We start from the raw sequence: 16,081 nt of genomic DNA on the forward strand, positions 1-16,081 counted from the left end.
AAGTCATGAGCTGCAGCAATTCACTGATGCCATCAGTTTGATTTATAGAGGGAACAGCATCTAAAACTACTGCTGAAACAGTTTGTGACAGAAATGTTCCCGTATTGCCCTTGATGAGTAATTTTTAAATTATTAAAATTATTATTATTAAAAATAATTTAAAAAATTTTAGGTGGGTAATTTTCAAACAGAAACAACCAGAAATATTAACAGTAAACCAATAAAATTCAAAATGCTCAACCCCAAAGCAGTACCAGTAGAAATTTGTTTTAACTCAAATGTAATCAGAAGAACTAGTCAATTAGTTTAAACTCATTTAATTAGAGCAGAAAAAGAAAAAAAAAAACACATTGAAAATATTTCCCCCTTGCACTTCTGGTTAGGCCCCTCTTAGAAAAAAGCTGCAGTATGAACAGTATTATGTGAGATAAGTCTGGCATTACTGGATCTTTAAACCAGGAATACTACTACAGTGAAAGCCACAGTAAGAAGAGGCTTCTCACCTCACATGGGCAGTCGCAGAGGTCACTGGGACAAAGGTGCAGATCATGAGGACGTGAAGACACATGAGAGAGAAAGCCAAGGAACAAGCGCTTTACCTCTCTTCCCTAAGGAACAACACATTACAAAATCACAATCTCTTTGACTTTTTGTTCTCTTTGACTATCTCTTGACATACAGCTAATAGATGTATGTCACATACAGTTAATAGATGTATGTCACAGAGGTACCAAGTACTTCACATTCTGACAAAGAGTACTTTTCTTCAAACTAATTTATCAAAACTAACAGCATAATAATAATAATTACTTAGAACTTCTGATGAAAGCTACCTCAATAAGATTCAACATGTGTAACTGGTATAAAAGGCTAAAACCTGTACAAACATTCAAAAATTAAGAAGCCTTAAGAAAAAAAGGCATCTATCTAAAAAAGGTATCCTTTGTGCTTTTACAGTATCAATACAAGCAGGGCCTGCCTCACAGCAAGATTAAGCAAAACTTCAAAAAGAAAATGGATGCAGGTTACCTTTTTCTTTCACAAACTCCTAATGTAACAAACACTTACCCTTTTGATTGCATGGAAGTGGCCATGTAAAGTTGATTTCTTCTAGCAGTTTAATATGTTAACAAAGAACTTAGATGTGTGGAAAAACATAACCTTAACCAACCTGCAAAGTGTCAATGCATACATAATGTTAGTCATCATCAATCATAGAGAGCATGTATTAAAATTGCTTAATTTATGAGAGGCTTATGAAATACAAATTTCTTATTGTTGTGTTTGTTATGCCATAAAAGGAATGCAATAAAAGACACAATGTGCTTTGATATGTGCAGAGCATGTCCATACATGACTTATCTGTGTTGGTTTATATTGGTCATAAATAATCTCATTCCCACAAGGCACTCTTTGTCTATCCAAAACCTCTGCCACCCTCAGAGAAAAATCTTATTGTTAATATGCACAAAAGCCTCAAGTTCATTTTAGCACAGGCAACAAAGATTCAGTTTGAAGTGAAACTGCATGGACACTTTCCTGGTCACAAGCCTGCATAACCCCCACCAGCACCCTGAGCCCTCCCTCAGAGAGGGAGCTGGCACACCTGGGGTCACATACCAAGTACCTCAGCAGCCATGTCCCATTCTTCTGCATTTTCTCTGCTGAAATCCTCAGCTGCTTTGCTCTCTGAAAAGCATGGCAGGTCTTAATTTTACTGGCTTATCAAACCAAATGAAGGAGTGGAGGCACTCCAGGGACCTGTACAATGCTGTAGCAAAGGAAAGAGTTATTCAGTAAAACCAATCAAATGGCAGAACATCAGGGTCAATAAGATCTTACACTGCTAGCAGGGACAGCAAAACCCCTACCATGATTTATACTGAATATAACTGAATATTTATAAGTAATGTCATCACACTTGGCATGTTTCAGTCAGCAATAGATAGACTTTATAGGATGATGCAAGAGACCTTGAGATGGAACTGCCACAGACCCAGCACACCTAACTCCCAGAAAGAAAACATGATCCGGACACTGTCTTGATATTTTCTAGGACCAGATTATTAAATAAAATTTACAAATTAACTGTATTTTGAATAGTTAACTAGTTTTGGTTTTTTTTTTTTTATAAAGTATTCTCAGGTGCATTTCTGTTGTGTTGGAGCATCTTCATTCACCTAAGGCTTCCAGTATGAATCAAAGTTGCCAGTGGCACTGCTAAAAGGAATCTAGATACTGAAATATTACAGAGCAAGACCCAAAATTTGCAGTGCATGGGGGTTTTATCTTCTCTTCCTCAGCTGTTTTTTTGGTCAAGGTGCATCTATCTTCCTACTGCCTCCTCAAACTGTGAGTTACCCTTTTACCCACTTACTTAGCTCTATCTTTTTAACAAGTTTTAATATTATGAAAGCACTGACATGGGGCCCTTTGTCAGTTTGCACACAAACAAGAAAGAGCCCACTAATTTCTGTTGCTCCATTGGCTGGTGCAGCCCACATCCATCATTCATTAAGACTCATCTAAAAACTTAACAGACCAACTAAAATGAAAATGATGATTTTTATGCAGATGTTGCAATAATTTACCATATGACCCTTTCTCATCAGTTCCTCCTGTACTCCTGCAGAAGTTACCACTCTCCTCGAAGTCAACACACAGAACCACATGCAATGACATCACTTGATGAATAATGTTAGATTTGTGGGTCATTTGAGCTTTAGGCAGTCATGGGATGTTTCTTAAGGGGTTCCATTCTTGCTAAATCATCCCACACTCACACTACAAACTGTACCAACCCAGCTGTTCTTGGGGCTCCATCATGAACTATTATGAAAAATAACATACAGGAGAATGCCAACCAGATTAATTCCTTGATAAGGTTCATAATGTGGCAACACAGTTTGGCATGACCCAGAGGGAGCAAGTAATAGGAGACTGGTTAATCCAGGATTATCACTAGAGATTGCACATCAAATCTGTGCCCACATGCAGGAGGATTTGCACTGTGCCTCAGGCACAAGTGGTCCTTCCTTTCTGCCAGCTCTGCAACACAAGTAAACTCTGACAGGAAATGAGGTGGACTTTAGGAGAATTAAGCTGTAAGCCAAGAATCTATCTACCAAAGCAAGTGAAGTGAAAACTGGTGTACTTACTCTGTTAATGTTTCATTATTTGCCCATTATTTTTCCTCGGCCTAAAGAATATCTGCATTTGGAGAAGAGCAATGTCTATTAACAAGACAGTGTCCATCATCCTCTGGATGTCTCTTAAAGAATTATTGTGTGGACTGAAAATGACATAACTATGAATAATTTTAAGAAAATGAGTGATTGAGTTCCTGTATATATATATGTGTGTGTGTGTGTGTGTGTATGTACATACATATGATGGTACTGTGTAACTAGAAAATTCAGGGCTGAATAGCTCTTTAAAAGAACATTTATTTCAAGTCTAGAAATTAATGAAAAAATATTAAAAAGAGAGAAAAATGGCCATCAATGAAGCTTAATTAGAACAAGAAAAATGGATATACTAAAAGCTAAAGGGATGAAAAAGCACTTAAGAACCATTGTTTCAGTAAGATCTAGCCATTAAAAATAACTGCAATTACACAAAATACAGGACTAAGTGTGATTATCAACTTTCATACATCACTGCCAATGCACTGATGCTTTATTGACCAAGTTTTACCAGAAAAAAAAAAAAGTTTTAATGAAAAATGCTTTTTCTGTACTTTCAAATAACAGGAACCAGGTTTACTATATGCACTTGATGACATTGTGACCATTCCTTTGATTTGTAATGTATTTCAAAGCAGAAATAAAACAGGAAATTTGTAAATTATAGAAAAATAAAGAGTAAACATCCACTTAAAAACTGACAGCAATAAGGAACTGTTGTTGGAACCATGGATTCTTTTAATAAAGAATAGCCACTTACCTCATGATATCAGATTCTTCAAAACATTTATCAGTTACAGTCTCAATATTCAAGGGTCCTCATGCACCTGAATTTGAATTCTTTTGGCCAAGAGTGTGTATTCAGACTGCCCTTATGCCCTTGATGTCACTGTGTCCCCTTTCCAGATACAGAAAGAGAAGAACATAACTGTCTCTCAGTAGTAAGGAAGGCGGATTATGGAATACATAAGGAGTTCACAATTGCAAATAGAATTAAAAACATCCTTATTGCAAGTACCAATTACTTCTTTGAGATTCCTCACCTTCAGGGGTCATCTATATAGTAGTTCAGATCAACTCAATTAAATTAAACAGAAGTCCTGTAATTTTTGAATGGGAGCATCCATGCAAGATTTACTCTGCAATAACTGATAATATTTTCAAGTTATCCCTTCCTTTAAGTTGCCTGAATTTTCTTTAGTGCTATATATTGAGATGGCAGAACTCACCATGCAGGGTAACAGCAGTTAAGACTTCATTGACTAATCATTTGAAGACAGTTTATGAAATCTAAGATTTTATCTTGGTGTCTTTAAGTTGAGCAATATGACCTGAGTGTTTACAGCAGACTTGTTCTATACAGAAGCACCAAGTTGCATACACACTTACATGAATTTGCAGCAGCTGGTCATGCTAAGAGTGTACTCCAGTCTTTATGTTTGTTGCTTTAAACAAGCTAATTCATACTAAAATGTGTAAGAAAGACATTAACATTGTGCTTCTCAGCCACCAGCTGGTTCTCCACCTTGTTAACAATCACTAGGACTGAGCTTACTGGAAAATAATGACTTTTCTATGGGGTTGGGTTTTTTTAATCTATTTGGTGACAAGGCCAAAAAATTTTTGGAAGATCGGTATCCTGTTAAATGCTTTTAATTGCAAGGTGACCAACAGCCTTTTGAAAAAAACTTTGTATTTTGATCACAGTTACAGTTGAAAGCTATCAAGAAACAGTCAGGAGGGCAGGTCCTACTTTTGAGATCACAGAAACTGAGTTTCATGAGATTTGATTCATATTGTAAACTTCTGGGTTGGAGCATACACAAGTTCCCACAAAGTATTTGGAAATAAAACAGTGAAAATAGGTAATGTTTGTTGTTTCAATATTTAATCCAAGCAGACACAGACAGTTTATAAAATTACTCTATTGCATTAGAGTTCTATATAGCATTTAAGTTTTATGAATGCTTTTCCTTCAGTGTAGCATATATTCATATACCAAAATATCTTTGCACAGTCTTTGTGCAACTACATGCTAAAAATCTGCAAATGCACACTTAACACAAAACAGCACAAAAAATACATTCTGTATCCATTCATATGCAAATTTAAAACATTTCACTTGGCAGATAAACAATGAAAAGTTATTTTAAAAAAATCAGAAACTACAAAAATGCGCACATAAAAGTCTTCCCTTTTGGATTTTTAGTAAAATACTGCTCTGTATAAGATCTAATGAAAAACTCCAGTGCTTAGAAAATACTTTATATCTATGAGAAAAAGAAATGCCTAAATTGATATCTGTATGAGCTAAACATTATGACCTTGTTAAAATATAATAATAAAATCAAAGGGGACATGGCAATGATCAATGCAGATGTCACACCTACCAGGACATGTAAAACTGTAATTAACTGGGCACCAGGCAGTCACTTTCATAGAATAGAAAAACTAAAAATTAGGGACTAATACAATATGCAGCAGTTACAGAATAAAGGGTTTAACCACCTAAATATACTACATATAGCAATTCCAGGGAGCAGAAATCTTAGTCTGAAGTAGAATAATTAATAAAAATTGCTGTGTTCACTGGTACATAAGAGTATAGTATCCTCCATAACTTTGTTTCTCAAAAATTGGCTGTAGAGACACATCAAAATGCTGTGATGCAGAGTCTAACACAGCCTCATCTCTGTCACGGAAATTTTCAAATAGATATTTTCTCTTCTGATCAGATCATTCAGATAGATACAGTGGACCAATTAAATGTCACATAACCACTTGTAAAATATTGGCATGGCAGCATCATATCAGTCTCATGTTGCTAATAAGGGCAAAAACCCCAAAAAAGACAACTTTCCCTTCACAGAATATGGCTTTGAACCTCTTGAGATTAGATGACTATAAAGACAACAACAAAATCAGTGTGATCTCAGACTATATGTAGTCTATTCCACAAGTTTTGTGATATTAAGTAAAATAAAATTGCTTAATCTTGTTTCTGCCTCTGTGATCCTTTTTATAGGGCTTGCTGCTATTCTACAAATACTGCTGAGCCAACAACTGTTTTGGAGAAATGAAAATTAAGGAACACCGTAACACAGTAATAATGTGAAACTTCATACTACACCAAGAAATGGAGGCAAAAAAACATATGAAAGAAAGTTTATGGACTTGCAGACCCAGAATGAAACCTGTTCAGAAGCAACAAAATAAATCACTCAAGACTGCTTTACTTCTGGTTCCTGGGCCTTAGAGAAAAAATACTTCGTTTTCTAGAACAGATGAAAAATGAAATTTAATCGATGCCAGTAAGCAGCACCAACAGAGGTTTCAAATTTTTTCTTAAGATGAAGATTTTATATTAATGTCCATAAGATTGGTACATGTGGGTTAAAAAGAATACAAGGAGCTCTGAACCTTCTTTTTTTCCTATATGAACAAAGAATCCCATAGTTCTGTCCAAAAATTCAAGTCAGCTTTTTGTCTGAATATTCTTATGGAACCAATAGCAACACTTCCTGATAATTTAATTTTGCAACACAGAAATTCTCTCAAAAAACTAAAAAAAAAAAAAATATTAAACGTCATTAGTAACAAAAAATGACCTACTATAGAGAAGGGTTCAGGGCACAGACTATTAGAGGAAGAAATGGACTTTGAGTAAACATAACTTTGACAGCCATTCAGCAAAATGGGTTGTCTTTTTGTCTGGCCATTTTTATAGTTTAGAAAAAAAAACAAGCTATCACTAGCATTTAGGAGGCTATGCTATTAGATAACTTAGTTATTTTATCATCAGAAAACAAGTAAATTGGTAAATTAAAAAACAGTTAAATGTACTTTACCAAAAGGATCTCTACTTTGCAAATATATTTTTTTTAATTCAACACATCCTATAAATTAATCTCCTGGAACAGATTGTGCAAGAGCAACCAGTTTTGCCACTCCAATACCAGACGCACAATAACACCTATGTTCTGAAAGCTGTAAAGCTGTTGCTCGCTAGTACAAAACCCAGCAGTTCCTACTTAGAGTGGATTTGGCAGTTTCTTTGTAGTCAGCTTTTTGTTACACTGATTCAACTCAAAAGGACCTGGAGTGCCAATATAAAAACTGCATTTAAATAATTTTTACTTTCTGTCTTACTACACTATTTAAAATCAAGCTAGAGTACAAAATGTCACGCTAAACACTGTTAGATGCCCAACTTATTACTGTTCCACATCCCTCCCAAAAAGCACATCCAACCTGAGTTAAGGCTGCCACTGTTATTGCTGCTTACCCGATATTGTCTGTAAGCCACTGTTTAGAAACCTAGGCACAAGGGATGGCATGGCAACCCTAACTCAGGTTTTCCTGGCTTTTGCCATTCTAGGTGAAAATAAAACAAGTTTTTAACATAATTTTTATGGTTTTACTGACAACCTGAAAACCATAGCAAAAAAAAATGTATTTCCTTCTATATTATACTTAAAGTGGCTGGTCTTTTTAATAGAGATTTCTGATTTTTTTAAATGAGAGAACATAACAGTGGGGAAAGAATTAAAGATAAAATACACCTAGCTACCAGATTTATTCTGAAGATTTTGGAGCGCCAAAATTGACAGCCAGTTTTCTTGGCTTTCGCTTGCTGGAAGTGTTTGGTGTTGATTTGTTATGAGGAACACTTGGAGTAGCCACATTGTCTTGAAATGAAACAGTGGACTGAGCAGCTTGAGGAGATTTTAAAGGAGCTGAAGAACTATCTTGCTGAATGTGGTCAGAAGACATTGGCTGTTCATTCTTTAGTGGTGCAGCTTGAGGGGAACTCTGAAACTCCTTGAGTTCAAAATTTTTCTTGCTAGCAGCCCTTTTTTTAGTTACCTTTAAATTAAATAAATATTATTTAACAGAATGCATTATCAAAAACTGAAAATATTCCACTTTCAGAAAACATGCATACGTATCTTAACAATAATTTTCTAACACTAAATACTACTTCACAATGGGGGTGTTGTTGTATTAATCTTGTAGTCACATTGTTTTACAGAAATACAACATTAAGACAAACCTGCTGCTCTTACCTGCAGAGGTATAAACTGGTTGTGAGAACCAACTGGTATAGTTCCTGCAAGAGACACATTTCCTGGGTAGGTGCCAGGATAATAATGCTTAGGCACTGGAGTACTCCAGGACACTGGACCAAACATGTGAGATGATGGAGGCATCATATTAGCTATGAAAACAAGAAACTTTTAGCTCTCTTTCCTCAAAAAAACCCCAAACAAACAAACAAAAAACCCAAACCTGCCAAGAGCCCAGGACTACTCCAACTACAGCTGTCTGCATGTTGTTTATCTTTCCAGCAAAGCCTCATATGCTTCATATTTACTTCAAAATAGCTAAGTATTTATTTATTTATTTATTTATCAAAAGCCCCCAAACAAAGAGAATTACACCTAAATAACAACACAAATAAGAGCAGTAAAGTCATGGTATCTGCATTCCAGAGTGCACATAATGTGGGATCTCCACACTTCAGCTGAGCCAACTGTATCAGCAGAAAGCTGCAAGTTTAGGCCATCATTTTGGAACACAGCAACAACAGACAAACCCCATGGAAAAGAGATGTAGCAGCTGCTGTATGGGTTTCTAGGATGTTACAGCAGTGCTGACTCATTAACTGCTAGTTGTGATGGGAACTTCAGTAAAATAGAAACCAACTGGGAGCCAGAATACAAAACAACAGCAGCAGGACTTTTAGCAGTTTTTGGGGAGTTACTTACCATGCTCATGTTTGGTAGTGTACAAATGTGATGTAGCACTTGAGTGAAAGTTGGTAATAGATGAATAATAACAGTATTGCATGGAGAAACATTAACTACATGGCATGAGGGGAAAATCCATGTAAAAAATCAAGGAGGCTATTTCTTACTAATTCTGGACTGGGACTACCTACTTTCAAGTAATTACTGTTGTTTTGAAAGAAAAAAAACTGGAAAAAGCACCTAAGACTGAATAGATCAATACATTATTGAGGAAATCATTAACAGGGATGTTTCTTCACACTGAATTAGTCTGCACATTGATGCAAAGAGGATCATGAACTGTTTTCAAAACTGTTCAGACATACAAGCACACTTGAAGACCAGAAAATGGGGCTTTCTGGAGAGCATTAATTTTCATATAAAGAACCACCATAATCAGAGGATATATTGATATTATTTGCAATGTGTACTGGTCAAACACCTACCAGGGGGCTGTGCAAATACTGGAGGAATTGATCCAGGGGGTACAGGAACTCCTAGTGGCTGGTAATTTGGAAACACTGCTGGAGGCGGAGGCGAAGCAAAGTTCGCTCCTATAGAACCCTAGGAGGAAGGAAAAAGAGGTTTACCAACAGATGCAGTGCACAGAGACAAAGATTTGCAGAGATTTTTCCCATCCTCACCAAGCGCTGCAAAGCAAAAAGCGCAGCTTTCTCCTTTGCCTCGGCCTCGGAATGACACTGCGGGCCGTGAACCAACAAGCCATTGGACAGCTTTATGTGGCAAACTGTCATGGTCTAGAAAAAAGACAGAAGATTTCTGAGGCAATGTGTATTACTAACAAACTGTGAGACAGAAACAGAGATTTGTTTGTTTGTTTTTAAAAAAGGCAACAAAGGGAGCTAAGGTTTATTTTCAGATAGATTTCAGCAGTCAGTCGAAATATTTAATATAGAACAGTTGACAGAAAACTGAGAACTTGTACTTTTGCAGAAAAAACATTTTACCTGTGGTGTTTTTAGGAAAGAGAAATCTGGTTGTGACATTCCAAGAAGAGAACAAACACGAGAAAGCTCAGAAACAGTAGAGAGTGCAGGCTGTGGACAAGGGAAAGTGTGACCTCCAGTTTCTATTGCTGGTGTGTTCTGGGGCCCTCCAGGGCTATGCTTGTTCATATAGGCAGCTGACAAAAAGAAAAAAAAAAAAAAAGCTGTATCACAATTATTTCCTTCACTGAAAGGATAGTAACTTGGCTATTAGCACAAAAAAAAAAAAAAAAAAAAAAAAGAAAAAAAAGAAAAAAAGAAAAAAAGAAAAAAGAAATAAAGAAAAAAAAGAAAAAAAAGGCTTACTTGATTTTTCCCTGGTATTTTCATATTGTTTAACAAAAACCAAGAAACTATAGCTGAAGAAAGTTTTAGATCCAAATATAGAAGTAGAATTAAAAAATATGAAAATTTTATTACTATATTTTGATAAACAGTACCCTGCTGAAACTGTGTTCTAAAATGTCACTACAAGGTGAAGCTCTGAATTATGAGCTGATGGTTACACATACCCATTTTTTTGGTTGGTCTGTATTGCACAGCAGCTCCATGGCAATCCTGTCTACTAGAGGGAGCAGGAACATCATTAACTTGTGATTTCACTTCATTCTTTGTTTGCAGATCTGAGCCATCTATCTTCAAAATCTCTTTCAGCATCTGTGTTCCTTTCTTTAAAAATAAAATAAACCACTCAGGAACATGCTGGCATCCAGACAACATGACCTTCTAAACATTGATTATCATAATTGGCAACAGAATCTGGCTTTTTATTTTCTAATCAGTTATATTTTATCAAAGCAAAGGTAACAGCATCTTAGCATAAACAAAGATGTTTGCTAATTTTCTTTGAGAATAGCTAATTAAAAATCATTAAAACATTTTAAAAAGCAGTATGAGGTTTCATGGAGATTCTTTAAATAGAAGCACTGATGCCAAGACACAGATGCTCAACTGCAATGTAATGATTCCTGCAGTATACAGACCATAGCAAATGACTGTGGTGACAGATGTTCCTCGTTTGTAGCTCTTGCTTCCTTGGAATAAGTCTGCACTTCATTTTCTTTGGGAATTTTCAAGGAAGCTAGAAGCCTTTCCAGTTCATTGTCCTTCTAAAATTAAAGAAGAAAAAAGGTACATCAACTAAGTGTGTTTATAAGCAGATGCAAGAGGAAGGGTATATCAATTTGAGGTTCATTTTATTCTCATTTAGATTTTTCCTCTCAGGTTGGGCAGGTCACAGTCATGTCTGTTCAGAGTGTGAACAGATACCAGAGACTGCATCAAGTTCTGCATATTAAAACTAAGAACAATTAAATCACACAGGTTTGTTGCATTTTTTAAACATGAATTTGCACTCAAACAACTAGGAACAATTGGAACAAAATGGACTGGAAACTGAATTTACTCAAAGAGCACAAGACAGTCAACTCCTTAGATCCTACCTTTCCACCTGGGCAGGGACCATCAACTGCAGCCTTCTGAATTAAAGGCGTGTTGGGACTTCCATTCCTCTTCAAAAGCTTGACATTGTACTTATTCACACCTGTAAAATTCTGAAATAAATTGCAGCCATTATTACTGAATACTCTATTATTCATTATAACACAATCATATTAGAAATGCAGCTGCAAAGAGCTTTCACAAGCTAATATTCTTAGAGGATTTCAGCTTATTGAACACCTAGAATTTGTGTTTTCCATTACAGCATAGCTTTTAGAATCTAAAAGGAATAGTAAAGTTGTTTTGTATCATCATATATTTATTGCTCTCTCATATTCTGTCTATAAACCTCTAATAAAAAAAATATCTCCAAAACAAATTTGTTGACTAAAAGAATCAACTAATATGACAGTTAAAGACAAATCTGTAACATGATAAATCACATCAAGAGTAAAATGAAAAGAATAGATTAACTCAGTACAGACAAAATTACCTGTTGGTTTGACATTTTATTATGTGGTTGACTTTCACCTCTTGTAGTTTTGGATTCTTCTTTAACTACAAAAGAATGCATTATTTTAAAATGCTCTTAAAAACAGTAATAGTCAAGACATAAAACAATTAGTAACTCCATACAAATACACAGAGTTGCATTAATGAGAATGGTTTTATCAAATGTTTAATTTTTACTTCATAGGTAATTTGGTGTATGCTTTTCTTCTAGGATAAAGTAAAATTAAGTACATCCAATAATATATCTAATTTTCTATTCTACAAATATGATCACAAACAGATTTTCAAAGACACACATGGTTTTTGTTTGGTTTTTATATTAGATAGGTGGCAAGTCAACAGAACACAGGACAACTTACCTAAAAGGCTTGGGATTATGTGTGGAACAATCTAATATACACACCAGGGATATCATTTGACAATAGCAAGTGCAAAGTAGTGTTTATAAAACTAAAATAAATTATTTCCTGTCAGTAACTACAAAAAAAGAAAAAAGCTCTTCAGACAATTCAATGAAGGTCAAATAAAGCAAGCAGTTCCCCTAAGCAAAGTTTCTAATAACAGTACTTACATTTTTTATAAGGCTCCTGTTTTCTTTGCTGACATTTAAAGCTGCCATCATTGAAGCCTGGCTTATGAAACTGATGGCCAGGTCCCAGCTTGATTTCCTGAGGTAGAACTGCACCCTAGGGTTTCAAACATCAAAGCTTAACCAGAAAACTAAGTATTTATTATTTACATAGTAGTGCCCTATGATCACCCCTTTGCAGAGCTATGCATACTCCATGTAACACCACTTGCATCCAGAGGATTTATTTGTAACATCAAGTTTTCTGATACAATGAACTGATGTACGAAATTAGGTACCTCCATATTTTGAATGCAGAGATCTGTTAAAAGTTTCTATACAAACCTTCTCATGCATGTTTTGTTGAATGTGATGAGACTTCCCAGAACTCTGCAATGACTGCCATATGCTGCAGAATTCATCATCTTGCTTACTCTGTGCCTGACAAAATAAAAAAACAAGACCCCAGACAAACTCAGCAGCGATAAATTCAACTTTTGAACAGCCAAGTATATACCAAGACATTCTGGAAATTGTAAGGTTCAAGTTTAACAGTCCTCAGATGACAGATATTTTCATACTGACACTAGTGCAAGTTTCAGGTAATTAATTATGAAACAAGCTGTGGTAGTGGATTGCAGTTACAATTTTTACCAAGAATCACTACTAAAGTGAAATGAAGTTAGTGTGATGATTAAGTATAATGAAACTCAGGTAACAGTTCAGAATGGTTTCAAAAGCATGCTTTCATACTGGGAGTATTCTTGGATTGTATTATTAATGATTTATTTTGTAAGGCCTTGACAGCAAGGTTCAATTACTTCATTACAGGTATGTTATTGCAGAACTGAAGCCCAGCTATGCAAAAAACACTTTAAAAAATCTAGTATCTAAACAAGGATAACACAGGATATTATATTCATTCAACAACTGTGAGCATTTCTGCTCCAGTCTGTATCTGAACTACAACATGTGATGTACTAAAACAAAGCAATTTATTAATCATGAGAAAATGACACCCACCCTGAACAGAGGGCCAAAACAGAGACATTTGGGTCCGATAGTAAATGAATCCGAACACTCACTTTATTTTTCTGATTGCCACTCAGAAATGATCCTTTCTGGGGTGAGTTAGAGTTGCCCTGATTTTCAGCCCTGAGATTGTAATGCTGTCTTCCATTCAGTTGCTAAATCATTGAGAGAGAGAGAAAAAAAAATCAGAAGTGTTTCATTGTCCTACATTTTCTTTTGGAAAGTACTTTTTCTTGTATAGACTTGAAAAACACGAGATAACTGTTTTCAAACACACCTACAGCAACATGAAGTTATTAATTAAGGTTTCTTTAAAGAAGCCTCTTGTTAAAAAAATAAAGTGTCACTAAACCACCAAGAAACTCAATTCAAAACTTGTAATTTTTCCTCCTTTATTGTAGTTTCAAAGTAAATTATAACCAAGAAGCAAAACTGATAGGGAAATCATGTCTTCCTTTTCTATGCATGGACAAAGAGCCTATAAGGAAGCATTAACTGGATCAAAGCTTTAAGGAAATAATTGCATCTCTGTGCAAACACACTATCTGACACCAAATAACGTGTCACTGCTCCACACTAAGTATCTGTCTCTCAGAAAAGCAACTGGAGTTACTCAGAGCAAAACCACTGTCAATAAGGAAATTTTAGTCCTTTTCATTATTAGATTAATTCATTTCTCCAGCATAACAATTATTCTACTTTTAATATATTGACATAAAAACTAAATTTAGTTTGTACCAATGAAAATAACCACGTCAATATTTCAGATTCTAGGGAAAAACAATTGTGTACAAATGCGAGAAAAGTCTTACTTGGGTAGGAACAAAAAGGGAACGAGGAGAATGGTTGAGGCCTCCCAGATGCACTTTTTGTGAGCATACAGATGACAGATCAGATGCATATGAGTTGTAGTTACTCACTGCTGGCTGAGGTTTAACTATGGCCATCAGCTTTTGATTTCCCATTTCTGACCGACTACCATGAGACAGGTTAATTAAGGCACTTGAGGGCAGGCGATAACCTCTGGCAGGTGAGCACCTTGAGAAAAGAATTCCACAGTTGTTTCATGCACTTTAATTGTTGCCAAAAGACAATGACTCAAGTCTGAACAACAGAAGCTGGAAACTATGCAATATTGAAATCTAGCAGCATTGCAGACAACCTGAAACCCATGGCTCCCCTTTGCCCTCTGGCTGTCAAACAGTAACTAGCACTACTCTCAGTTTATATTGTACCTTTCAGTGCCGAGCTTAAAGAAATTTTTAAGATGAGTGAATTGTTATAGCACAGTTCTGTAGTAAATATTTCTGTAAAAGAACCAGAAAACAATATTCTTTTATTTTTACAGAAATGAAAACTGAAGTTTCAGGTTCAGTAGCAGAATTACAAATTGAAGTTAAGCAGCATTTCTGAACACTGAGTATTATCTGTGTTACAGGACATGCAAGGGCTGTAATTGCTGAATGCAGGTAGTAGGGAAGAATTCCCTCTAACTTCCATCATTGAAACCTTAGGTAAGAACAGTAAAAATGAAGCTGGCTGGGTATATCTGAGCACTTAGAAGATCAGGTGTTTACTTCAATACAGAAGAGTTATCACACTTACAAAAACAAAAGCTGCTCCACCTCCTGAAAAACAGGTCAGGTTTTTAATGGTAGGAATTTAGTGTCTAACTATCAACTATTGAGTTCAGAGTCCCTCCTTCAGAGGAGCAGATGCCTTCTGCCTGGTTTTTAATCTACATGTCAAATACATACTGGTAAGAACGTATTTTCTACATATTTTTTTAGAAAGCCATCTGGATCTGGTGCTTTATTCTGCTGGTTCATATTTTCTTTCTGCAAGTCAGAAGTTCATACACCAAAAAAGCCTATAGAGCATTTCCACAATATAACACGCTTCACAAAAAATTATCACTACTCAAAGAGAATCAAAAACCACAAAAGAAATAAAAACTGACCAACACTGCCAAGAAACAAAATTTCAAGAAGAGGCATTAAAAATACTCAACCAAACCAAAGCCAACAATTCCATGCCATCTATGCCAATAGCATGAATTGACTCTGAACTCTGCCACACAAACCTGATAGTGAGGCCTCCAAGGAATTCTTCATCAAACAAAACTTCAAAGAGCACATCTGTTTCTCTAGTAGCTACAAAAAACAAAGCACAACATCATCCTATGCAGTTATGGCCATCTATATTATGTAAATATCTATCTATACTAGTTATACAATAAATAATGAAAAGACTAAAAATGAACAACAGACCTCCAAATAATTTCTGAATAATTTCATTAACAGGAATTTGGAAATGCTTCCAAAGGTCTCACATGTCTGCCCTTTAAGACAGTGCATTCACCTTACCCATGTGCATTTAGAGAACTGCACTTTATAGCACTATGTCACACTTGTCAGAAATTGGCAGAAAGAGAGGCAAGCCACTTCTACATTCAGGCAGTCAGAAACTAACAGCTATAATATTAACTTCTTGCATAATGATAGACTAATACACCTTCAAAATTATAGTAGTATTTAGGAACTATGG

General features: G+C 35.5%; 1 protein-coding gene across 2 annotated transcripts in view; it reads right to left on the minus strand.

The window, feature by feature from the left end:
• Positions 1-4,060: 4,060 nt before the first annotated feature.
• Positions 4,061-16,081, minus strand: part of XRN1 (5'-3' exoribonuclease 1) — a 35,759-nt gene continuing 23,738 nt past the window's right edge. Inside the window, exons 30-44 of one of the 2 annotated variants that reach the window (XM_058811819.1) lie at positions 15,618-15,687; positions 14,347-14,572; positions 13,588-13,689; positions 12,848-12,943; positions 12,506-12,620; positions 11,915-11,979; positions 11,424-11,534; positions 10,965-11,090; positions 10,494-10,650; positions 9,943-10,118; positions 9,619-9,732; positions 9,421-9,538; positions 8,252-8,403; positions 7,756-8,051; positions 4,061-4,083 (exon numbers count right to left, since the gene is read on the minus strand). In XM_058811819.1, the coding sequence (XP_058667802.1) occupies positions 7,761-8,051; positions 8,252-8,403; positions 9,421-9,538; positions 9,619-9,732; positions 9,943-10,118; positions 10,494-10,650; positions 10,965-11,090; positions 11,424-11,534; positions 11,915-11,979; positions 12,506-12,620; positions 12,848-12,943; positions 13,588-13,689; positions 14,347-14,572; positions 15,618-15,687 (1,919 nt within the window). In that variant the 3' untranslated portion in view covers positions 4,061-4,083; positions 7,756-7,760. Of the gene's footprint in view, positions 4,084-5,068; positions 8,052-8,251; positions 8,404-9,420; positions 9,539-9,618; positions 9,733-9,942; positions 10,119-10,493; positions 10,651-10,964; positions 11,091-11,423; positions 11,535-11,914; positions 11,980-12,505; positions 12,621-12,847; positions 12,944-13,587; positions 13,690-14,346; positions 14,573-15,617; positions 15,688-16,081 lie in introns of those variants that run through there. The other variant, XM_058811818.1, reaches the window with a different exon arrangement.

Source organism: Ammospiza caudacuta, chromosome 11, assembly GCF_027887145.1.
Source record: "Ammospiza caudacuta isolate bAmmCau1 chromosome 11, bAmmCau1.pri, whole genome shotgun sequence".
Taxonomy (NCBI): domain Eukaryota; kingdom Metazoa; phylum Chordata; class Aves; order Passeriformes; family Passerellidae; genus Ammospiza; species Ammospiza caudacuta.